The 26,038-nt window shown below is 38.5% G+C and overlaps 6 protein-coding genes across 6 annotated transcripts; 3 read left to right on the top strand and 3 right to left on the bottom strand.

Moving 5' to 3' along the window:
* Positions 1-1,821: 1,821 nt before the first annotated feature.
* Positions 1,822-2,531, top strand: MELLADRAFT_72142 (uncharacterized protein; the record flags this gene model as incomplete). Its single annotated transcript, XM_007411327.1, has 1 exon — positions 1,822-2,531. One exon carries the CDS (start codon positions 1,889-1,891, stop codon positions 2,123-2,125), a length of 237 nt encoding a protein of 78 aa, XP_007411389.1.
* A 4,028-nt stretch (positions 2,532-6,559) lies between these two features.
* On the top strand, positions 6,560-8,550 carry MELLADRAFT_48813 (uncharacterized protein; the record flags this gene model as incomplete). Its single annotated transcript, XM_007411328.1, has 6 exons — positions 6,560-6,835; positions 6,921-6,958; positions 7,048-7,058; positions 7,153-7,353; positions 7,456-7,867; positions 7,951-8,550. Coding segments are annotated over 6 exons (1,296 nt in total), but the record flags the coding sequence as incomplete, so codon positions are not given.
* Positions 8,551-10,390: 1,840 nt separating this feature from the next.
* On the bottom strand, positions 10,391-12,311 carry MELLADRAFT_64138 (family 14 polysaccharide lyase; the record flags this gene model as incomplete). Its single annotated transcript, XM_007411212.1, has 3 exons — positions 10,391-11,383; positions 11,475-11,635; positions 11,747-12,311. The coding sequence occupies 3 exons, from the start codon at positions 12,309-12,311 to the stop codon at positions 10,391-10,393; spliced, it is 1,719 nt and encodes a 572-aa protein (XP_007411274.1).
* Positions 12,312-17,872: 5,561 nt separating this feature from the next.
* Positions 17,873-19,086, top strand: MELLADRAFT_123710 (uncharacterized protein; the record flags this gene model as incomplete). The annotated part of the gene is made up of 7 exons (XM_007411329.1): positions 17,873-18,049; positions 18,157-18,357; positions 18,439-18,471; positions 18,567-18,594; positions 18,662-18,681; positions 18,786-18,838; positions 19,014-19,086. The coding sequence occupies 7 exons, from the start codon at positions 17,873-17,875 to the stop codon at positions 19,084-19,086; spliced, it is 585 nt and encodes a 194-aa protein (XP_007411391.1).
* A 1,089-nt stretch (positions 19,087-20,175) lies between these two features.
* On the bottom strand, positions 20,176-21,462 carry MELLADRAFT_107594 (uncharacterized protein; the record flags this gene model as incomplete). The annotated part of the gene is made up of 6 exons (XM_007411211.1): positions 20,176-20,318; positions 20,438-20,612; positions 20,720-20,854; positions 20,966-21,096; positions 21,228-21,293; positions 21,408-21,462. 6 exons carry the CDS (start codon positions 21,460-21,462, stop codon positions 20,176-20,178), a joined length of 705 nt encoding a protein of 234 aa, XP_007411273.1.
* Positions 21,463-21,900: 438 nt separating this feature from the next.
* MELLADRAFT_43870 (uncharacterized protein) lies at positions 21,901-24,912 on the bottom strand (the record flags this gene model as incomplete). Its single annotated transcript, XM_007411210.1, has 6 exons — positions 21,901-22,290; positions 22,406-22,965; positions 23,048-23,160; positions 23,219-23,283; positions 23,356-23,552; positions 23,641-24,912. 6 exons carry the CDS (start codon positions 24,854-24,856, stop codon positions 22,207-22,209), a joined length of 2,235 nt encoding a protein of 744 aa, XP_007411272.1.
* Between the last annotated feature and the right edge of the window lie 1,126 nt (positions 24,913-26,038).

Raw genomic sequence — 26,038 nt, 5'->3', positions numbered from 1 at the left:
TTTCTACTTCCATTATATGATATATTACAACTTGTCTGTACATCCCGTACGTGTTTGGGAACAAAATCTGCGGAATGCACAGGCTTTCATGCCTCCAGCCAGCGTAACTCTCATCATTGCGAACCACCCAGTACCCCAGTCCGTCTGCCCCCAATGCGAGAATTGAATCCTGTCGGCTGCATTGGGAAACACCCTTGGCGGCCTGACGCCGGCCGAACGAGCACCCCGACGGCCTTCTACCGGGGAGCACACAATCAATGGGCGGTGGCACGCTGGGTATCGCTCAAGTGGCTGGCGCGCCTGGAGGTCACCCATGGGCGGTCAACTCACTGACCACCCGATGACCGCCCTGCTTCGCGGAGGGGGTGACCGCCTGGGGGCGGGCGTCCGTGACCGCCTCTGGACAGTCACGAGCCCCCGGTGGTGTAGCCTTGTACCAAGGGCGATCTAAAAAGTTAAGACTGATCGAAGAGTCTATCAAACCAAACTGATCAAAACGACTTGCAAAAGGTTTCACTCAAAAATCATTCAAGCTTTCGAAGAAAAAACAAAATGACCAAACCCAAACCCCAACCCAAACTAGTAAATTTACCTATCGAAGTGATACAAAAGATCATTGAATTTATAGTAGAAGATTCAAATCGATCATCAACTGATCAAAGAGAACAATCTATCTTTGGTAGATGGTCAAATGCCAAATTTATCACTAAAACAGGTCAAGCAAAGGCTTATATCAATTGTTTACATGATCAAGTTCCGATCCTTAATACTCTTCAAAGTTTATGTGCTGTCAATCGATTGTTATATGAAGCATGTAGACCATTCTTATGGGATGTGAGTAGATTTCAATCTTTCCTCTATATAGATCTGATTTGATCTCATCTCGTCTTGATTTATTAAAATCGAATCCTGATTTACATACTTTGGATTGGTTAATTTTTTTTTTTAGAAACTAGTCTTTCCAACTCGATACTCTATTCCAATTTCTTTTTGGACTGAAACCATCTTACCAAAACACGGTGAATTCGTACAAGAGATTACCATGAGATTATCACCTGATTGTACTACATCAAGTTCTCGAAGTTCATCATCATCATCAGAAACCCATCCACCTGAACAAACTCTTTCATTCTCTTCTAATATCATTGGTCGTATGGATCCTCAACATTCTTGGAAACGTCCCATCAAACCCTTTTCGGCTCAAACGATCATAAAAATCTTAAGTCTTTGTCCAAACATTCGTACAATCTCATTCGATGCTTCTGCTTTGGAAGGCGAATCTTTAGATTCAGATGAATTAACTCAATTAGTGGCTAATCTAATTCGGTTTGCTCAAAACTTACGTAATGTGAAATCCATGAATTTCGAAAACAAACGTCCAAATCGATTACCAGAAGAATGTTTAGCAGCTCTCTTGAATCAATTACCTTTACTTGAAAGTTTAAACGTTTCAGGTTTCACATCTCCTTTAAAAACTAATCCAAAGATGACATTAGGATGGAACCTTTCACGTTTGGGTCTTAATAAATTACGAATCTCTGATATCACAGCTCTCGATCTATCTTTTCTAGACTATCCTTGGACTCAAACACTCAAAGACTTATATATCTTTCAATGTCCTAATCTAGCTCTTCGTGAGATGAGACCGTTTCTCGAACATATCGCACCTAACTTGGAAACCCTTTATCTCTGTACTAGTTATCTAGATCGAGATGAAGCAGAAGAATCTGATGAAGATTGGGTTGATGAAGTTTACTTTCATTTACCAAAGTTAGAAACTCTTTTTATCTTGGGACCAGGTTGTGAAGATACGATTTCGAAATATAAGAATTGTCGAAAGATCAAGTTACTTAATCTTGAATCGACGGCTACATTCGATTGGAATGAAATGACTGAATACGTTTCACATTCTTGGCCAGAACTTAAATCCATTCGACTTTCAATCTTTGTGGTCCCATCTAAATCTAAGCAGTTAAATGCAGAAGAACAGGCTTTTAGTGATTGCTGTAGTACTCTCAAGATATCCGCTCATATCTCTAAAATGAGTTATGCTGTGAACCCGTCCATCAGCCCATTCGTGGGTCCTATCAACGTCATGATTGGAAACGAAAGCTTTACGCTATAATGATTCGATTCTTACGTCTCTGGCTTTCAAACCGGGCTCAGGGGATGATGGATCCTTAGGTCTTCCTGTACAGCTCTGTAGGTGTGGTGAACCGCAAGACTTATCCATACCAAAAACTTTGTCTTTCCTTATATCTTTGTTTAGCTCAATACACGACTTTCTTCATACCTTGCTTGTCTTCAGTTCTGAGTCTTTTCGTTCTCCTCGCAAATACCAAAACAAATTCCATCAACTATAGAATTCCCCCAAGGCAGAAAGGCCTCTAGATCTGTATGTTTTTGTTTACCTATTCCCGATTTTCGTTCTCTTCGACTGTTTTCTTTTGTTATTTGGTGACTGTGGATTTTCGACTATGAAATGAATGAAAGGTAGACTTCTAAGAAAAAATTCATTTCATTTTTACACCAAATTTGATCTTCTGTCTTTCTTTTGCCCTGTTTTGTCAGAAAGATAGAAAAAGTTCCAAAAGTTCTCGATATCTTTTTCAAGACTGATTTGAAAATTGTGAGTTCAATTGACATATGGTCACAAAGTAAAACCCGAAAAGTAATCAAAGTGAAAGAGAGTGAGAAGACAATGATCAAGTTACAAATCGCTTCTTCATCTCAAAATTATTCCGTACCCTCATACTCTCAAGTTTATTATGCGTTGATTCCCATGTCTGACTAAGGTTTTTCGAAAAAAATCTGGCCATCACAAGTTAATGAAACGAACCCATCCTGATCTGATCAGCAAGCCTTCAAGGTTCAAAAGAATTTCAATTCGAAAGTGAGATGTTTATGGAAATAACTTTGGATAGGATTATTCCAGATAAATGTCTTTTTATTCTGTCATTTGAAAGCTCTTCTGCTAATTATCAAAAAATAACTAAAATGTTCGTAATCTTTTTTTACAAGGATGGTTAAGTCACATATATTAGGTAAAATTCAAAACTGAAACGAAACTTCAACAATCTTCAATGCCTCCAACTGTGATCTTATAACTTGCTTCTCCTTCCGGCACTAAAAAAAATTCAAACGTTTGAAAACATTCAGTACAACTCAAAAAAACTAAATGTATTATCTCTTAACTCAACTGTCTGGACTATCACAAAGTTTTGCAACTCTTTCATCGCCTCTACCTTTTCTTAGGGAGATTCGGGTAGAAGAAGCGTGTGCTAAGACATGACCTCCTACTGGTTTCTTATCTGCGCCTGAGAACATACTTGCAGCGCCTGGGTCTGATTGCACTTGATTTGTTAGGAAAATACCTATGAATATTTTTTTGGCGAGTCGAGCATAATGTAAGGACCCAGTCACTTCATTAAGACTTCATACTGGAGAAGTTGAGAATGGAACAAGATAATAGTCAGATCACTAACATATATTGAACTCTTCCGAAATCCGTGTTAGTCTAGCCAACATTTGATTTAACTTCTGTTGACGTTCAGAAAGCTCTCCACGACCTGAATAATCAACCCGAAAGAGTGCTAAGATAGAATCAACAATCTGAAGAAGAGAAAAAAAACGTTTGGTCAGTTTTGAGAATCTACCCAAGTCTAAGAAGGAGACCAAAGAATTACCAAAAGCTTAAAGTCACCATCTTCAGCAAATTTGGCAGCTAAATGAACAATTAAATCCATCTCTGATATACGATGGATGAGGTTCATCAGTATTTTCTATTCAAAGTTCAATATATTCCTATGAATAGTTCAACCAGAGAAGAATAACTTACGATGTTCACTGTTCGCAGCTCTTCCAACGATAATGTTCTCGAGTGACGCATCAGGATCCATACTGAATCTCTCAGCAATAGCTCTTATCCTTTCAGGACGAAAAGTACCTTCAGTATCTATATATGCTACCTATGAAAACACGCGTGTCAGAAAGTCTAGAAATCTATATCTCTTCATCATCACGCTTCCAATACTTACTTTTCCAGCCCCGCCGCCCATTTCAACTGGTAATTGTGCTGTTAGGCAAAGCGTATGACATAGTTGTGTTTTACCACATCTTTCATTTAGATTTTTAAAGGAAATGGAAACAATCAGTGATAAAATATTTGACGATTATGACTTTGAACATACCTGAATTCTCCATAAACTGAAAGAAGGTTTGCATAAGTCAGTCTGATAAACTCTTTTACCTTCTGAAAAGGCATCATAAAAGGAATCAAAGAAATTACCTTCAGTGATTGATTGACTTTGAATCCCTCCACCTAACATTCCGTCTAACGCTTTACTTCCAGTTGTGAGCATTACCACTTTATCACGATCAAGTAGTAAATCCGAACCTGATAGATGATTTTTTTCATTCAAGGTTAGAAAGCCAGAGATTAAGAAGTCAAAGGTTTGAAGACTTACCAGTTTTGAACATTGGACCCGAAAGTTTAGAAGCAGAATCTTTGATTTTATCAACTTTGATCTCACTGATTCCCTAAAGAAAAAACAAAAGGTAAACAAGTTCAACTAGATTTATCGCAATACAGATAATTAGGAATTCCAAGTTACTTTAAGTGATGTTAATTGTTTTCTAGAAGCATTTAAAACACTCTTGATAGTAGCAAATCCACCATCCTTTAATTTTTTAATATCTTGAGCTGAGATTCCCTATTGAACTCAAGAAAACCAACCAAAACCAAAAAGATTAAGAAAATGGAATTCATCAGAGGAAGATAGAGATGAAGAATCGACTAAACTAATTCTTGTAATGCGTTCACATCAATATAAAACCTAGCTTCTGGATCAGTTGTCATGATGATTAAGAATTATTTAACTGAAGAAAGCTTTGTTTTTGGAAAGGGCTTGTGGGTAAACAGGTTTTAGGAGGAAATATTTGTAATAGATAATTGGATTGCAGTGAATTGGTAAAAACTTTGAGACGGTTTTCAAGTCAACTTTGGTTTTTGATGGTTTTTAATGGTTTTCTAGTAAAAGAAATTGAATGAGGTCATTGGACTGATCATGACGCATATATAGCAAACCCACGTCATGATCTGAATCATCAAATCTGATTTCACTCGGCTCTAAACATCATCACTCACATTCAGATATGAGGAATAGAGAAACAGGTAATCAAGGCAGCGTTGGATTATGGTCGATTCGATGATTTTGTAAACCAATCACAGGATTTCTTAAGATTTTAAAAAAACATCAGGATTTTTTGTCTTTGTTCGTCAAATTCTGTTTTTCTCTATTAGGTTGGTTCAAGTTGGAAGATGACCAAAGAATAGGTGTCCTTACATCAAAATTCTGCTTAATCTTGTTCATTTTTTTCAAAAAAATACGTGGAAGAAGCCATTCCTGAGAAGCACAATATGCAAAAAGACAAGAACAAAGAAACTTTGAAAGGTTGGGAGGCCAATGTACTCAAAACTTTAGACACTCTGGTCAACTTGAACCCCGCTATTTGCTTGATTACCACCAAGATTTCAGTGATTCAATCAAAGAGACGCTCATTACATAAATTTTTCATCTGTAAAACCATGGGCGCTGTTTAGATTTACACACAACCGTCGTGAATTTCTCAATAAATACTGAGGGTGTTTTGAAGACATATTTGCCCTTAAAGTTTGGACCGTAGTGTATGGTTTAGGAGAAGAAGCTCATGTATGGATTCAACATCTCCCGACAGAGTCTATCAAACTTGGCGGGCTAAGTTAGCCAAAGTTTATTGAATTAACAGACAAGTCCTTTCCGAATCATCTCGGATGTATTTAAAATGCTCAAGTATTCAGCGCACCTACTTCATAGAATCATAGAATCATGAAAGGGTGAAAAATGAATTGTACACCATATTCAATTTACAAACCACAAAAGGGTTCGAGAAGTCAAGTGTGTGTATGTAACTAAGGGTACATACGCAGTTGAAGAAAGAAAGGGACCATCAGTTTCGCTCAATCCTGAATCCTGATGATCGATTGAGTTTTAAGTTTCACTGAGTTCGGTACATACATAATCGGTCGTACAAGCTCCCATGATCGGGAGTTTCAGGAAATTGGTCAATCCAGAATTTGACCCAAGAAAACCCGGATGTAGACCAAGAAAGATTCAAGAAGGATAAATATGTATGCAAGAAAGATTACAACACACCATGAGATTTATACATTTTGGATTTGTTCATAAAGAAAAGTAGACCCTTTGATAAGTATTTGACTGAATTTTGAGAAGCTTAGAGATTATGAGTATCTTTATTCGAAAAAAACTTTGAGTTAGATAAACTGTAGTCAGGTTTTTCAGGAAAGTGAGATGACGACCAAGAGATCAAAGTTTTTCATGAGGTAGTAAAGAGAGACTGAGAAAGGAAGACATATAAAAGGGCTTGGATGAGCTTTGATGAGGATGAGGATTGGATTGAATAGCCAATCCGAAGTATTAGCTCATCACCTTCACTCATCCTCTTGAGTTGGTTGAGTTTTAGAGTTCACAGTACAGTCATCCTCTCCTCCTACCGAATTTGAATTTAACACTAGTAAAACTATTTAATTTACATATCACATTCTCAATTTACTTACACACAAGAACAGTCAACACACCACCAACCTACTACACCATCATTCAAAACCAGAAGTGATATTCTCATTGACCATCACTTTCTTTCTTTCACTTTAATCTTAAACCTTACCATCTTCCATCAAATCTGTCATTTTATCAAATCATACAATCTCACTTGATCAACTTTCAATCTACTTCCAATCATGAAGGTCAATAAACGGATTGGAAAACTTAAACAGGTAAACTTCATTCTACTGATTCTGAACAACGCTTTGAAGATCATATGAGATATTGATTTAGTTTTTTGTTCTTGGAATCAAATAGTGGACTGGTGAAAAATTAGGTGGTCAACAAAAGACAGAGTAAGTTGGATATCTCTATCATCTTCATGATCGAAGTTTTGATGATGAAATATCTAATTTCTTTGAACTTTTTTTCTTTTCTTGAATAGATTAAGTGAAGGTGATTTGAAACCCAATCCGATTTCAATCTTGATCCATGAAACCAAACTCATCTTGTTAACTTATCGCGTGTTTTTGTCGGTTGAATTCTGTAGACTTTCAATCCTTAGAACAAGATGTCGAATTACGTAAAGCAGGTGTAGATCGGATATACAGTGTTTCGAAGGAGTATTCAAAACATCTGACTAAGAAAATCGAAGCGGAAGGTACAGAAACTGGTAAAGTTTTACCGGCTGATGCCTTAGGTTTAGTCTTTGCCAATCATGGTGATGAATTTGGAAATGATAGTGCATTTGGTATGTGATTTGAGTATCTTAAAACTATCATACCATCTCATATATAGATTTTTGAAATCTTGATCGAACTGATCTTGTTTCTGATTTCGATATTTTTTGAAGGTCAAGCATTGGTCGCGTTTGGAAAAGCTCAACAACAATTAGCCAATGTCACAGCAAATTATACAGATCAATTAAATTCAGGATGGTTAAGTTCATTAGAAAAATCGATTGCACAAATGTCAGAATATACAACCCAAAGGAAAAAATTAGATTCACGTAGATTAACCTATGATGCGATGTTAGCTAAAGTACAGAAATCGAAAAAGGAAAAACGAGATTTAGAAGATGATTTGAGAGTAGCCAAGAATCGATATGAAGAAACGAGTGAAGAAGTTCAAGAGAGAGCTATTGGAATTCAAGATGCTGAGAGTGAACAACTTACGGCTTTATCAAAGTTTTTGGAAATCGAATCGGCTTGGATTGATGAACAGAAAAAGATTATGGATGATCTTAGACGTCATTGGGTAGATCAGTTGAGTGATGTTTTTCCATCGTTTTCTTCTTGACTTTGCTTGATGATCATTTATTGATTGTTCATCTCACATTTGACTACAGAAATGCTCTTAAATGTGCTGGTCGTAAAAAGGTCACTGCTCATACCTTTGGAGCCGAACCAGCACCAGCCGCGAAACCTTCGATCAATAGCAAAACGGCACGACCAGCTGTTCGTAACAATGCAAAAAATCAAGGACTATCAAGTGACCAAGAAGAAGAAGAAGATCAATTACCAGCATCAGACGAACAAGAAGAACCTGAAGATGAAGAGGATTATGAACCTCAACGTCGAAAATCAAAAGCGTCTGTCAAACCAACCCGTCCAAATCCTGTGACCCGTGATTCTTCGATCAGGGAAAAAGTCGTTTCTCCACCTCGGTACGGCGGGGTCAGGATTCCAGGCATGCCACCAGCCTCTAATTCTGAAGAATCTCTCTCACCTAAACATGACCCACCTGCGAAACGACGTTCTTCGAATGTACTCAAACAGCAACAAGTCCCTTCCTCTAGTCCTGGTATGAGAAGATCTTCGACAGCTCCTTCAAAACCAGCTACAAAGGTCTTGAAAGCCAAATGGGCTTATTCAGCAACAGCGGGAGATGAACTAGAATTAGAAGTAGGAGATCGAGTGAAAGTCACATCTGAAGTCAATGCTGAATGGTTCATCGGGACAAATGAAGCGACAGGCGAGACTGGAATGTTTCCATCAGCATATTGTGTAGCCGATGAAACGGTTCATAATGCGCATAAGTTTTTGATCCCAGAGACATCAGATACGTTTGCAGATCCAGAAGAAGAGGAAGAAGAAGAAGAACAGGAAGAAGAAGATGAATCAGAAGCTGCAGCACTTAGACCACATCAATCAGCTACTCTACCTATGGTTCGACATACACCATCGATTGCCAAACTTGGGTTACCTAATAGTAGTGCTAGTACAGGTAAAAGAGCACCACCACCACCACCTACTAGAAGAGCTATGACGACGACTTCAGCACCTAAAGCTTCACATCATCCTTTATCATCCTCTATAAATGGAGGAGGCGGAGGAGAAACCCATAGTGATCAACCTGAAGCATTTGGAAGTGTTAGTGAATTGAAAAAAAGATTAGGAATGTTTAAATGATTTTCACTTGACATTTTTTTCGAATCTCATTTGACATCTCAAGTCTTCTTTGCCTTCTTTTCCTTTTTCCTTTTTCCTTTTTCTTTCTCCCAATCTTTCATCCTTGTAACAAATCACTTGGTACGCTCATATATATGTTTGGTTTTTTTCTTTGGTGGGAATTTTTTTTTTGATTTGAAAGTTTAATGAATTTCAAAGTTTTCATGATTCTTTTCATTTCGTTTCTTTTTTTTTGGTTTCTATCTTTGATTCTTTCTTATTCATATCATCCATCATTCATCTTCTATCTTCCATGATCATTATATAATCGTTTGTATTTTGATTTGATTTGATTTCAAGTTTTCAAGTTTTCATTGTTTGACAAATAAAAAAAAAATATATAGAAAAAGGTGTTTTCTTTTTTTTTCTTTTTAAAGAGAAGAATAGTTTAAAAATATCTTTGAAAGTTTAAATTTCTTAAGAAGAGCAAGTTATAAGACTAAGAAGAAGAAAATGTTGGATTTCTTTTTCTCTTTGACTTTTACATTTATGTATTGTTTTGTTTTTCTTTACTGAATATTGTTGAGTTTTATAATTTTAAGTTTTTTTTTTCTGTTTGCATTGTACACTGATTGGTCTTTTTGTGTTAGGTTGATTTTGAAATTTGATTTTCTTTTTTGGCCTCATCATTTGATACATATATAAAAGTATTGAATTTTTGAAGTGGTTGAATTTGATGTGTTTTTTTTATTTAGCTTTGGTTGGATAGGTTTGGTATTATAATTTCAAGAAACTTTTGAGTTGAACTTGAGGTTAAATGAAACTCAAAGTACTTTGAAAGGTAACATAGACAACGGTTCCTTGTTAGTGTTGGCTGAACTGTCTTTGGGTTCCAGTTCCAGAATTGAGGTTAGATAAAGAGGACTTGGATGTGAGGGGAAATATTGACTAGATGTTTAAAGATCAAAGGTTTTGTTGTAGCTCTCATTTGATTATGTAAAGATTAGCTTGCAAATCATCGACCTGGTGATTAGCTTTGTTATCATTTCTCTTGTTCCAAACACAGAATTGACAAAAAAAACGAAAAATATTACACAAAGTGCCCTCCAAAGAAAAAAATATATATTGATAAAGGGTATGAGAATACTATTACAAGAAGATAAATTAGTATGATTCGGAAGTATTAAGTTTGTTGTTGGATTATTAAATGGGTTTACGGACGAACTTGAAGTGATCATATTATAGTTTAGAAAATTTCAAAAAAATGGATCATCATCATATCAAAGAAAAGGGTCTACGGTGTGAGAAAGCACATTATAAGCTATACAACTGAAAAACAAAATGAAATTAGGATTAAACAAAACAAAGCAAAGATTAAAGAATTGAAAAGTGTTTAGATTACCTTGTCTCAAAAGAGTTGATGACAAGTTTAAATGAGTTAAAGTAAGTATATTGTTCTTTAGGTGATGCCCAAGATGGATCATGTCCACCAAAGAAAGTATCACCCATGATTCCAATAAACTTGGCTGGTAAAGTGTTGGTAGGGTTCAAGACTTTTCGCAACTTTAGGTTTAAAAGACTAGTAAGTAAATCTGATGAGACAGGTTGATTGATTCCGATTTGTGGTATACCAGTTGGAATCACTGAACTTAATGCTAAAGTAGGTGAAAGAGCCGAAGTGAGCAAGTAATTGCTTCCTGATTGGGGGGTTTGTTGAAGTGTCTCGCTTGATAAAGTGGCGTAACCTGGTGCATAACCTAATCCAGGAAAATCGCCTAGATAACGACTAGTAGGTCCTGATGAGTCTGATGTGTCATTCGAGGCGGTGAGAGGTGTGACATAAGTTGTGCTGTTGTACACATCTTGAACTTGTGGTACAGTCTCAGCGTAGATCTGAGGAGGTGCGCTTCTAGGAATTGATTGACCATCATCTCGACGTAGAATCAGACCCCTAAACAATCCGGTCGGGGCGGGAGGCAGAACACCAAAAACTGAAGGCATGATACCGAACGCAGAAGCTGGGTCGAGGAAAGGTTCCGGAGTTGGAGTAGCTAGGATTGGGTCATTGACAATCGTAGGATGAAGTGTACCATGAGGCTTTGATTGTGGCCCAGGTTTGTCGTCATTTCTGTAATATGCATCATGAGCTGAGATGACCAGATTCCCATTGACCCAAACGTTGAAACCACCATTGGGTAAACCATCAGTATTAAGCCAAATATCTTGACGTACATCTGTCCAACTACCTGGAACAAATTTCCAAGCTCCTCTACCTATAGAATAACCATATTCTGCATTACAATATGATTTTGGTGGGATCTTGCAAACATTCGGACCTTGCTTCTTCTTAGGTGCATAAAGATATAATTCTCCCATCCCACCCTCTCGGAACTATTAGAAGCAAGATCATGATTAATTTTTCAATAATAGTAAACTTCTTATTTTTTTTGAAAAGAATTTGAGTGAATCAGGATTCACTTACCATTAGACGAGTACTAAAACAATTGTCAGAGTTAGCTCCACCTGAACATCCTGTCTTACCACCATATAATCCTGGTAATTTTCCACCTTTGACAAAATCAAAATCAAGAGGGAAGAACACGCTATAAGAAAATGTCACGTTTGTGGCGTGGGATATATTCACTGTTTGAAGTTTTCAGATTGAGAAGTAGTTTTTTTATAGGAAGATGTGAAGAAGTTCAATGAATATGAGCACTTTCAGCTCGTCAACATAAAGAAAATAACCAAACTGACGTGGTGAAGCATAGAAACCCATTCCTCCTTGTGGGGCTTCTCGGTTAGCTGGATTGATAGATCCCTCTGGATATCTGACTTGAATTACGTTTCCTACGTTCATAGTTGGTCTTCCAGTATTTTCCAAAGCTGACACCACGGGCAACGAAGGTAAGACTTCGACGTTATCATCCCTTCCCCAGCTCCAACGTTGGACGGCAAGATCATCAAGGGTGAAGTCTTTTGGAAGTTCCCATTCATTTGAATTAGGATCGTGGTGCGAGGGCCGTGAAGTACTTGAGGGTGAAGCGGTAGGCCCGGCTCCACTGGCACCTACTACCATTGTCGCGGAAGCTTGAAAAGTCACTGTCGTAGGTACTACGACATACTGGATTTGTGTTAATGTTGGTGCGATGGTGGGAAGAGGTGTAGGTGCGATCTGAAGTCCTGAAACTCCTACTGGGTTTACGTATAGTGGATTTAGTGCTGGATTTGGAACCGATTGGACGTTTTGCGTCAATCTTAGTAGTATTAAAATATTTCTTTCTAATGATGATCTTGAAGTAGCTAATCGTGAATTTACCATACTAGAATGGTATCTCATCCAGTCAAAGATTTAATGACTTGATCTTTCAAAAAGAAATTGAGGGTATTCTTCAAGTTTATGTAGCGAAAGAAAATAGTTTTTGAGTGATGCCTAAAATCTTTTTGAGATCCGAAATCGAAAATTGTTTGTATGATTTTGGAGTAGAAAAATATTCAAGTGAAGGAACAAAGAATTGGAAGGAATGATCAAGCAAAGGAGTAGATGATTGGAGGTGAAAATAACCTGACTTAAACCAGACAACGCTTAATTTGTCGGGGGCTGGAGGTGATGGCAGCTATCAACTTGCATTTGTCCACTGTTAGGTGAAATTGAACACGCGATCATCTCTTCTATGGGCGTGAACTCGGTCAGGTGTTATGTTAGTCAAAAAGAGATACCAGAGAAGGCTGAGGGTGGACTGGTGATGCAGCTGGAAGTATGATATCCGTAAGTCTTGCAAGCTCATCCTTCGCGAGTACTACTTTTTCACACTCCTTGTGATGACGAGATACAAAGAGCTCTCGTCGATTACACGAACGAACCGATTACTTACTTCGACCGATTTGATAGCAAGGGTGGCGAAGCAAAGGAGTTAATAGTAAGAGTATGTCACGATGCGCCGGGAGTCTGACTGCCGTGGTCCGGCTGATCTGGATGCGTCTTTTGATTGCAAGCCTTCCGACTTCCTATCGCATCAGCGTGAGGCCCTGTATCGCTAATACGAAACTTTGATGGGCAAAGTTGGTTTTGCGCAAAATCTCACCCTCATGACACGTGCGGTACGTACCAGCATCATGAACCTCACCACGGACCTTTCAGGCAAACATCGTTTCCTGATAGCCCAGATATAATTTCATAATCTCACCCTGTTTGAAGCATCATGGGGTTGGGGAAGTTGCATCCTCACAAGCTAACCGGATTTGGCGCACCAATCAGTTTTATGTCCTATCGCCAATACACATCGGTCTTGAACCGAATCACTGTCATTTAGCTAAGCATCAAGTGCGCACACCTCTTTCCCGGGGGTCTCTCTCCTATAAAATCCAGGATGGAGAACGGTGGGAAGACTTTCACATAGAGGTGAATATGCTGCAATCTTTGTCAATTTGGTCTCTTATGTTAACAGCAAAGGCATCTTTGATATAGGTTTACAAATTCCGACGCTATCATGAAGGTATGAATTCCGGCGCGATTGATAAATATATGAGTCAAAAAAGCTCGCAGACACATTAAACAAGGACATTGAAAGAAGAAATCTGGCGAACAAACGGTATTGTACAACAATGATGAGTATTTCACCTTGAAATCAGTATAAGGCCAACATCATTGGAAAGCAGATCAGTGAACAGAAACAAATGATGGTCTGGCATGGAAAATGAGTGAAACCGAGGCGATGAAGAGGAACCGTTTCCGGAAAAACAAGGAAGTCTATCTGCATAATTGTAAGCGACAATAGAAGTGGTGCACTTGGCCTTGAAGCGTTTTAGCTCAATTTAAATGTTGATCCTTCGAGGATAGACGGTATTTATGTCTCTGTGTCCATTACCAATCGCCACCAAAATAATCATCGCCGCCTAGCTGGATATGTCCGCTAGTGTGTCGAGCGGGCTGTCTCTTGGCCCTTATAATTGCATACAGCCCCAGAGTTGAGTTATAGAAAGTCAGAGATTCCTGTGACCAAAAAAAACATGATGGTTCACTTACAAGCGCACGTCTGGAACTGATCCGATCCTGGGGCCAATAGGGATTGCTGACGAGAACATCACTAAAACACATTGGAAGAAAAGCAAGAAGCGCAGTGATGTTCATGAATAACAAGATCAATGTTTGGAGTCAAAAAACAAAAGGATCATCAGCTTACCTCTGCAGAGCAAGAAAAAGCCAAAAGCTCGTAGCAAGTTTGAGAAAGAATTCATATTTGCGTAGGGTGAGGATAAAATTCAAGAAGTGTCACTGGGATCCAGAATGGATCTTGTTTGCGTTTAGATGGTGAGAATATAAATGGAGTTTACGGCACGCCTCAGCCTGAAACAAATTTAGAGAAGTTAGGAGGACCGTTGGTTGAGATAGAGTCTGGAGCCATCTGCACTTGATTACTCCCTATATATAGACAAGAAAGCATTCACATATGTAGTCGAATTGGAAGAATGAGCATCAAACCCTGTCATCAATCTTGAAGACGGGTATGCATCTCCGCGCGGACTAGGCGGAAGAAGCAGCAAGAAACTTTCCCCTCTTCGTGCCATGTCAAGACAGGCTCACACAGGCTCACACGGTTCATTCGAGAGCTCGTCAGCTTTCCTCCACCACGGTATCTGCATAGATACTTTTTTTTTATCATTTGCCTTTTATCAAACAAGATTCGGCGGAAAGGCCAGAGTGTAGTCAGGTGGGCAAGCTTAGTCATCGGTTTTCTTCGAGATATGATCGAGATCATCCACCTTGCATGAGGCGTTGTCTTCTCTGATATGTTGACGGATCGATATGTCTTTGAAGAGAATGAGATGACTTCAATTCTTTCTCATTCTTCGTTTTGTGCAACATCGAATTGTATGTATCAGATGACAACTAATTCATGGAGGCTTGGCAAGGTTGTTGACACTTGCATAGATTCACTCCACTTGAACACCTTTGAACACACTTGAATCCCTATCAAGTCTTTGGGCGTTCGTTCGGATTCACATGTCCCGCATTGGTCTCAGCACGATTTGTGCGGCGAGACTGATTTCTTCTGGGGAGGCGCTGAGAGGCGGCGTCGAACGGTCCCGAGCGGAGATATACATGTGAGGGACCGGTCAAAGTTTTGGAACGCTTCACCTGCCTTTCCTCTTTGTTCAAGCTCCACTTTACTCAAAGCTCTTTCATGCTCATGTTTGGCTATTTATGTTCCTATCAAGAGATCCTGAACTGGCAACCCAATCATGTTCATTTAAATCAAAAAGGGAGTATGATACAACTTGGTAGGTGAGCTCTAACCAGCAACGGGAATTGAAAGGTTTATAATATCATAAATATGTAACACGAATAATTTTATCTACAAAATGAAAGAATAAATGTCCAAAAGCCAATTGAATGTCCAAAGAGTAAGAGTAAATGTCTAAAAATAATCAATACTTCTGGTGAACAAGACCAGTCACAAACGACCCTCCCATTATGGTATATGCTCATTGTATATTGAAATTAAAATCTATATATGTGACTTTATGCACTATATATGGATAAATTCCGATTGCGGTTTGTCTTTTGATGGCCGATGGTGGGTTGTATCACCAATCTGACCAAGAGTCACCGCCAAGTGCTATCCGTGAACCTACAGGGGCATGGTGATGATGATGATGATGATGGTGGTGATGATGTTTCTTGACACTCAAAGATGTATGAAAGCCGCATAGTCACGTTGCAGGATTAGTTTTTCGAATGAGACTCAAAGAGCAGACCGTGAACTCGGCGTGAAGAACTACGTACTATTCCACCAGTTTTCGGAACTTGGAATCAACCGGCATTGATGATGTGAAGATAACTGAAGTTCAACGAGATACAAGTGACGACATGAATGATTCGACCCAAAGAAAAACAAATAGTTAGCACAAGTATTTGCGACAGAGAATTCTGTCTCTCACTTACCTACGCAGAAAAGAAGATAAATCAAAACACTTTGAAGGGTAGGCAAAAAATCCATCTCTCAAAGTATGGGCTTGCGAAATATTTAAATTGTGAAAACTCTTTAGAGTAGATTTTGATGAAGTTTACGAGATGCCCAAGAAGACATGAAAGCGAGGTCGTACATTTCTGGTGATTGACTGAGGAGTCCACTGTCTTATAGTGTTCAGAGAGGCTCTGGCCAAAATGAGCAAGAAAGGACACGAAGGGACCAAGAGTTGTACAGTTGATTTCAGAAAGCTTGGAAACTTTTGCCCGCCAAACACAAGCAAATTTGCATGTTTGTATGTACCAAAAAGATATCCTGACGTGGTAACGGTAGGTAACGGTCGAAAATTCACCGCATGGGTTTGAATGAGAAAGTTCGTTTTCATACTGAGGACTTCAAGACAGTTGAGAACGCCATAAGCCAGCAGTGCCATGTAGCACTCCTCTTTCACATCCCGCGTTCGGGGGCTCGGAGCGGCTCGACGCCTCGTCGCCGCCACGAGGACACCATTGAGTTCAGTCTAGGCATGCCATGATGCTACCCGGCAAGCAGGAATCGGATAAGTGCTAAAGAGACGAGAGCCATCTCCTGAGCCATCAGGTTCCGTCAAATTATACTTGAATTGCTCGAAAGGGAGTTTCTCCTAACCCTTCATTTGGGACCGCTAGCCGAACGGTCTTCAATCTAGATCCGGCGTCCTCCCCCAAACTGAAGACATCAAATTTCGCTCGCATTGCATCTTACCCAGCATGGCAGTCAGGGCCTGGCGAGCTTTGAGAGCTGTCGCACATGGCGCGGCAACAGTTGATCTTGACACTGGAGTCGTCTAGAGGCCGAGAAATGCCGTTGGTTAAAACTACAAGTCACAAGTAGGATAGCTACAAGATTGAAGAAATATACGGCATGCTGCGGTCGTCGTATCGAGATTTTATCGGTATCCACCTCGTCGAGCATGTGGCTCACTCGAGACTCGGTGCGAAACTTCAATCAAGTCATCCGGCGGACATCAATCGAGTCCAGGACATTCCGAGGCGCACTGGATGTCGATCTCTAACCAACAGTTACCTCTTTTACAATCGTCGATCAGATCGCAATCGAGGAAGTCACCATTCAATTGGCTTGTCGTTGGGACGCTCAACAGTTCCCTCCACTCCGTCTAGAAGAACCTTGACGTAGTGCGAACCACGTACAATCACTGCCTATCTTGAATCAGTTAATATTTGATATGCAACCGATAAAAAAGTTGCAAAACCCTACACACAGTGTAAGGTTTATACAACAGGGATTGCGCTGCTTGTCCATTTGACTCGACCGCTGGTCTGCCTTGAAGTTTGGCTACCTCTTCATAGTTTGAAAACGGTTTCTGACAGAAGCCCAAATGCGAAAGTCAACTGATGTGATCATGATGATATGCCTATTAAATTTATTGCTATGAGGCCATATAGAAGCTATGTGGATATGTAGAAGCTATGTGGCTAACGAGTCGCCTTGATAAGAGATTATTTAAATGCCCCATCCCTGCTTCACGCATTCGATGTGGAAGCCAATCGCTGAAAAGAGTTAGGAATGTTGATCGGACGTTGTCAGCGTTACAGAAATTTAAAGTTCGGCTCTCGAGTCTCATCTCTCCCGATGGATGCTTTGACAACGTGACGAAGAGACGATAAATTTCCAGTATGCCACACCGGCCTCCGGTATCGTATAGACCACACGGCGGACAACCCAGCATGCTTGACAGTAGCTCGTTGAGAAGATGATATAAAGACAAGGGCCCTGGCACATAAAGCTCACCTCACAATACCGGCCTTCAATTATCAATCTTATTCTGTTCTACATCATACATACTTGATTTCTTTGATTTTTATTCGTACCACGAACCGCAGGTCTGCTTCGTATAATTCGCGTCTTGAAGATGTTAGCCATTTGTCGTCTATTCTTGATCGTCACTCTTCTCGCTTCGCACGGATTGTCCCTACCAGTGGTCGAGGGGGATGTACAAGAAAGCTCTTCCCCGTCGACTTTAAGCACTCATAGTATTGTGAGGAGAAAGGAAAAGAAAAGTGGCAGTGCAGACTACGCATCGTTCCAGGTGAGCGGAATGTCACCCGTTATGAAATCTTAGTTCAAGATGCTTCTGCACGAATCAAGCTCACCTGTGTTGTTGATGATCACGTTTGATGCACCTCTATATTTCAGATCTCTGATGGAACAGCTGGAAAGGCAAAAGAAAACGCCATCAAAGTCTTCCTGACGCCATACAAGCTGACATTGTCAGATAGTCTCGTGATCGGACCAGATGATAACTTGAAAAAAATTAGCAAGTCAGATTACCAAAAAATAAAAAGCATGGCCTCAGTGGCAAGTAAAAGCGAAGAAGGCTTCAATAAGGCTATCAAGGTTTGTTAGGCATCCGACCTCTTTGCAATGATTTACTTTCCAGATTGTGCGGCTGAAGTTTGAGCCCCCTGTTCTGCACAGGGCGGGAAAGATGCAGCACTTCAGAGAGGAAAGGTAAATAAACAAGCGCTACATGAAAATCTCCCTGCTAATTGTCAAAGATCAACTGGGCTTATTTGCTAACCTATAACATGTCTTCAAACTCTTAGATCGCCAACAAAGTCCTGAAGATAATGGGTAAGTCAAAGAATTGAAGTTTTTGCCTCTTTTGACATCTATTAATTCGACTTTGTCTTCTTTTAAGGTCATCTGACGTATATCTATGTAAATGTATTTCAACTCTATATTCGCGATAAATTGATATTGTGATCTTCACACTACCCTATATTAAATGAAAATTGATCTTGAATCTGTTCCCATCAACTCAGATTGACAAGGCAAATGGCAAAGGTGCTGCTGATTTAGAAAAAGAGACCAAAAAGTAAGTGATACCCACTCCACGTGCTCATTTTTTTATTTGTTGGAAGATGTCATTCTATCTAGCTTGAAGCAGCTAGAATACCATTGTATGTGAAAGATCAAGCTACTTATAATCACATTGCTGATCTGGTTCAATTCACCTTTATGGGTTTGCATTGTCTTTTGATCATGAACAGGCTGAAAAAGAACATAGCTACCGATAAAGCGGATAATGGGAAGTCAATGAAGTCATTCTTAAGCAAAAAATGAAACCAGTGATCAATCTCACACTTTGCCACCACAATTCAGCTCCTTTTCTGCTCAAAGGAATAACTGATCCAAACACCCAATATACACAATGTAACCTCAGTATCGTTAATTTGTTGTACTTGAAGGTTTATCGGTGATTCATCTCGCATCCACTCAAATAATTTGGTTCTTGTCTTATGCATGGAACAACTGATTCAAACATCTAATATGGACCATCAATCCCAACATAATACACTTGTACTTGGATGTAGATGTAGATAATTGCGCTTGCTTCTCAACAAAACCATGATAACTTAATGACACAGGTATCCTACTACCTTTTTAGGGTTAACAACAAACTCATCTTTTCTCAGCTCCATAATTCACTAAAAGATGGACATCAAAGGGGACAATTTGAATGCTTGTACATATTGCTTGACGCAATGGTTGAATTTCTCATGATAAAGACAGCTTATGTGAAAAGTTATTGAGAGCAGAGTGTGCGAGTATGTCAAAACTCCCAATAAACCTTTTAAAGGATGAGTTACATAGTACTCACATGTAGACTTGTATGGTACATGGTTGTGAGGTTTCTGTTGATTTGCAGGCTATACAAGACTCAAAATCTGTTCAGGCCCACTGAGATATTCTTTTTGCAAAGAAAAGTTGCCAATCTTTCTTGAAATCACTGTATATCATGCCAGTAATGTATGCACGTCATCCACCACCTCTGTGCTGTTCTTTTGATTGCTTGATGGCTAACCATCATTACACAAAGCCAAGTATGTCACTAGTGGGTGACATAAACATTCACCCAACCAGAATCAAGAATGACAGTGAAAGGGAAAGAGATTTACTTCATATAACTCCCTGCTCGAAACAGATTCAGTTAAAAAATCACATGATCACCTGATATTTGATCTTTATACAAGAATTACCAAAGCCAAAGAAAAAGATCAATCAATAAATGGCACCAGATAAGATTCAATAAATATAAACTGATGCAATTGAGAGCTAAAAAAGGATCATGCTTATTGACCACATTTAAAACGATATATTTAAACAAATCTATTGTAAGAACACGCACATATAAAAGACCTACATAGTATTTCATGTTTCTTGATTATCACCATTTGATGGTATATCATCTAAAGCCTTTTCAAATGAACTTAGATCGATTTCTTCAGCATCAGGTTCAAGTAAGGAAGCATCTGAATTTACTAATGCTTTATTAGATTCGAATAGTTGTCGACCTAACAAAAAAGACCAAGACCAAAGACCAATCATCAATCAACAATCAAATTCTTTACGATAAGTTGATTTCTCCAAAAAAAAATGAAAACAGAATCATGAGATTTTTCTATCAACAAACCTGTAAATTTATTTAATCGATTTTTGAATTCATCTCTTTCTTTGGGTGTTAAAGATTTTAATTTTTCATCTTCAATTTTCTTTTGTTGTAATTTAATCGTTTCATTAAACTTTGTACGCCAAATCATAAAAGTTTCTTTATTAACAGGTGTACCTTTTGCTCGATTTTTTTCTTGCTAAAAAATATCGTATATTCGTATTGTTTTTTTGATTTACAAAATAATCAATAGCCAAAGTAAGTAAAATGAAATGTATTGGAAAAAAGTATAGAATTGAGCTCAACCTCTTCTGCTGCCCTTAGTTCATCTTCTTCTCTTTTCTTTCGTGCAGATTCTCGATCAATCAAAACCCTACCAAGTTCTTGACGTAATTCAGTATAAAGAGTATATCCCATAGCATCTCCAACACTTTCATTTGCCTAGAAGGAAATATCAAGAGAAAGAATTAAAAGATTCAAATGAGCTTCAAATTTCAGTTAAACCCTTCCGTTCTTTCCAAAATCAAAAATCTAATCAAAAATCGGACTAACAATTGTAGTAAGTTTATTAATCAGTAACTCTTTTTCAAAATCATCTAGTTTTCCAATCCGATCTGAAATCTCAATTAATGGAATTGTAGTAGGATAACCATCTTGAGGTGTTAAATCTAAATCTACTTCCACTTTTGTTTTCAATTGTTCCGTATAGTTTTCAATCAAAGAGGTATTTTCAAAATTCATTAGAAATGGTTCGTTTTCGTTTTCTTTTTAAATGAATGTTCATATATTTTGCAAAAAAAAACGTTCTATTCACATGGATCTGAATCTGATGGTTCTTCTGGGCTGACCCTCATAAGAAATCCCGGTGGATCATGTTTAACTAATTTATTCAAAAGTTACACCAAGATTAATTCAAAGATTAGATTTCTTTTGGTTTCTGATTCCATGGAATATCTATTCCAGTGATGATAACATAGTAAACTCACTCACTCACCTTGAAAATCAGCTTCATCAAAGATCACCGTCAAAACTTCAAGTTCTTCTTCCATCCTTCAATCAAAACCTTTCCGAGCCGGATTACCTGACCGTGACGGGAAAAAAGCGGGATTGGATTTCTGCCTTGACGAGGAATAGTGCGAAAGGTTCCTCAAGAGTTGTGAGTTAATAAAAGTTCAATGTTTAAGTTTTCTTCAAATCCATCAAACCCGTTACCCCCCAAGTGACCAGGACGGTATCATTACCCGCACATAGATCGAGGGCGATCAAGAAACCCGACCCGGAGCGATACCAGCCTCTCGAGTCTTTGGAAAACTGCCAAGGTCTAAATGATTCATTTGAATTTTGTATGTATCTAAATCACGTTGATAGTGATGGGTGTAGAAAGTCTATTGATAGACAAAACGGTACTTATTAGGAGGAGCTATCAAGAAATGATAACGGGAACGCAATCTAATTGTTGGAGGGAGAAGGTCAACCTCAAGAGAGATACCATAGTATGGAAACTTGATTAACACAACCCAAACAAATCATGGTCTACAAAAAACCTATGATGAATCAACATCAGAAACATCTCAAAAATATTCCTCAATCAATCAAACGATAACGAAAAAAAACGACAATAAATAATCAACATCAATACAAAAACCCCATTTCAATCAATCACTCAATCAATTAATAATCACAACTGGAAAACAAAAGATGATATCTCGATCACCAAAATAGAAAACTTTCAATGTGTCCACATTCATCATCATCATCATTATCATTCAAATTCATAAAAAAATCACTACTCATTAAACAATGTCCATTGCAACCCTTTCATATCCACCTTTCCTACTTTTCCTTTGATCTTTAGTCTTGAATCCACCATCAGGGACCTGTACAAAAGAACATCAAAACCAAAAGAAACAAGATTATCAACATTCAAAATTCAGAAAGCACATTTAAAATCAAGAAACAAAGACAAAAAAAGACAAAAAAAACCAAACTTACATCAAATAATTCTAAATAATCCACACCTAATTCATTTCCATTACTCCAAAAATCATAACAATTCCTCTTAATCCCTTTATTAAATGGATTCTTAACTTTCCCAGCTTTCACTAAATTCTTAGCACCCTTTCCTTGAACCAATTGATCTAACCCAATGATCTTTAAACAGAATCCCATCTTTCCTTTAATCCCATGTTGATGATGTTTCTTACAATTAGGTTCTTCAATCACTTGAGCTTTTAAACTTGAGATGGCTTCTTGATGATTTAAATGAGAATGTGAATGTGAAGATTGAGAAGATAAACTAGAACCACCTCTACCTCCCATATACCCAAATTTAGAATAATTACTTAATTCAAATGTCGTCATTTGTCGACTGATTTGCCAAAGTTGTGATAATAATAAAACTATGGTCCATGTTAATTGAATGGCTGACCATACAGTTACTGAAAACGTAAATGTATCAAATGATGAGATTTGACAAAGCAGTATGGAGATTGAACATGAGGCTGGTAATTCTGCTGATTCTGTTGTTGGTAATACTGGCGCTTCTGATAGGTCTGTACAAAAACAACATCAATTGTCAATTCTCCCTGGAGCCTTCTTGTTAGAATGGCCTGATCTGATATAAAAGACTCTTACATGCATAGGCGAGGACTATATAACATGAAATGCCTGAAATCAAGCTTGCGACAAAGACCAAAAACTGTCGATGGTTCTTCACACCCACACAATTCCAAATCCATGGACAATGGCTGATTGATGAAAGCGTCAGCTTAAGCCACATATAGGGTCAATTGCAAAAGACTCAACTGATCAAACTTTGCTGTACATCGATTACACAAACGACAATGCTTGCTCCTTAGAGGTCTACGAGCCTAATCCACCAAAAGTAATTGCATAAATCAGTTTCAAATAAGAGTATCAATCAAGCTAAAATCAAAACTAACTTGACAAGTGATACAAAAATGAGTACCATCAAATTTACCCGATTCAACAAGTCCTTCTACAACTCGATTTAATTCACCTTCACCTCTAGGAAGTGGTATAAAACCAGGATCAAGTGAAACAGCTCTAAATAGATTATACATGCAAATTAAGCAGGATAAAGCAAAAAAGAGATTTGTAGCAGCGTAACCAGGGGTATCTGTGATTCATTCAACCGAAATCAAGATCAGTTTGAGGGAAGATGAAAAAGACGGTAAGAGAATCAGAAAGGGAAACAGATGACCAACTGCGAACAAGTCTTGTGAGCCAAGTATAAGAAACCCAGAAGATGCTAGCCACAATGACGCTATTGAAATAAGGACTTCGAGTGATAATATCCCCAGTAGATCCACCACCACGTCTTTTAGCATCTAAAAGTGTCACACTAACTACATGATGTAATCCATAACCTTCAGCTAAAGCCAATAGCCAAGCACTAACCCAAGGTAAAGATTCAAAGGTATTGAAAGCGAGTCCAAGAGTAAGAGTTGATAAGATATAAATGGCAAGCTTTGTCTTAAAAGGTGAAAGTGTTAAATGTCGTGGAATCCCATTAGGTTCAAGTCCTACTTCTCCTAAAGCTTTAGTCCATGCTGAGATTGATTTTAATTCATCTGCCATTTCCTTGGGTGTTTTTCCTTCGATCGTACGAGCGTGAACATCTGCACCACCTAAAACGATTTGTTTGATACAACTTGCGTTTCCTTTGACAACAGCCCAATGTAAAGGTGTCATCCCAGTCGAATCCTTGGCTGCGACACTAGATCGATGAGCAAGAAGTAAGTTAACAGACAGTGTATCACCCTGATAACAAGCCCAATGTAAAGCAGTATGACCTTGTGGATCAGTTGATTCGAGTGAATCAGAAGATAATCGATTAGAAGCCAAAAGGTAAGCTAAAGTAAGTGCAGAACTACTATGAGTAGCAAGATGAAGAGTATTGAATCCTTGACTATCGACTAAATTAGGATCAGCACCATGTTTTAAAAGTAAATGAACCACATAAACCCTGCCATTTCGTGCAGCCCACATAAGAGGAGTAGCCACTAATTCACCACCAAACGCGTCAATTACAGCTCCACGTGAAATTAAAAAAGAACAAAGAAGTAAATGTCCATTGATTGCAGCCCAATGTAAAGCAGTGATTTGTTGATCATCTACATCTGTAACTGATTCAGTACCACTTTCAATGATTTCTGTTAAAGTGGCCAGATCACCATGTTGAGCTGCAGTATGAAGTGGACCAGGACCAGGAGGTGGTTCATCGGGTAGATTGAGTGCATCTCTCATATTGAAAGATCGGCTTCTTTCATGAGATTGATTTGTGGGAGTATTAGGAGTTTTTTCATTCGTAGGAGAGAAAGTAGCTTGAGCTGAAGTAGTTGAAACAGTAGGAACCGATGATGAAGATGGTTTGATTTTATTGAAATGTGATTGATTTGGACTTGAATTTGTTGAGCTCATGTTGGTTGATGACGGATGGTTGATGGTCGATGATTGATGATGATGATGGTAAGATGAGTTGAATGATAAAGTGAAGGTCAAGAAGACATCCAATTAGACTGTTATGTATACATGTGCTACATACCAACTTAAGCGGTAATATGTAATTTAGGATGATCGTGGCTGTGCAGTTCACATTTCAAATTCTTCCACACATTTGCTGTCCTTCCTGATCAGTTGGATCAATTCACAACATGATCATGATCAAGTGTGGCACAACTGCAAGTGGATCAAGTCAAATAGAGCGGAGTCCAAACCCCCGAGAATCATACTGGAGCCAAGTCAAAACTCAGTCAAGCTGAAGAGAGAGTTCAAGTTTGTCAAACAGATGCTAAGAACTCAGGTTTGAACATTTACTTCTTCATTCTCATCATTGGTATAAAGCCTTATGTAACTCAAATCTGATGATACTCATGAGTCACAGTTTCTTGAAAATAGAAGACTCTAACCAAAGAACATAGTATCAGGGTGATCTAGACAATAAGGGGGCTCAAGTCAAAAAATTTGCGGCCTTTTCTTAAAAAATTGGGGAAAGTTTTTTACGGTACTGTGCTGTGAAAACTTTTCCCAATTCGTAAAAAAGGACCGTAAAAATTTCTTTCGGATCTCCTTCTGAGCAGCAGATTTACGCAAATTTGTGTAAATTTGCTGCTTAAAAAATTTGGGATGTCGTATAAGAGCACCCACTATCATGAGGGTGATTTATCGTAAATTTTGCGTTCCTGAGCGCGAAATTTGATCATGCGTGTTTTACCAAAGATGGTAACCGCATGAAATCCACTATCGGATGATTTACCGTCTGCTTTACCTGGTTTCTACGATAAATCAGGGTTTAAGCTTTCGTAGATTTGAACAAGCGCGACGCAAAATTTGATGCAGTCGTAGGGACCGCAAGTGTAAAACAGGCCCATAGTGGACCTGTGTGTAACTTAGCGGTAAAGCTACGATAAATCACCTCGTTACCGCAACCATAGTGGGTGCTCTAACTGCATAAAATTTTGCGTAAATTTTATGCAATCGGGAACAAAATTTTACGATAAAAGTAGTAAAATATTTTGACTTGAGCCCCCCTAATAAGCCTAATGTAAATAATTAGACACAAAATCTAAGTAGAACCCAACCAGTGCACTTGCTCTTATATGA

The sequence above is a fragment of the Melampsora larici-populina genome (assembly GCF_000204055.1).
Source record: "Melampsora larici-populina 98AG31 unplaced genomic scaffold MELLAscaffold_24, whole genome shotgun sequence".
NCBI classification, from domain to species: domain Eukaryota; kingdom Fungi; phylum Basidiomycota; class Pucciniomycetes; order Pucciniales; family Melampsoraceae; genus Melampsora; species Melampsora laricis-populina.
The sequence above is the reverse complement of the archived record's forward strand: the minus strand, read 5'-3'. Positions and strand labels throughout refer to the sequence as shown.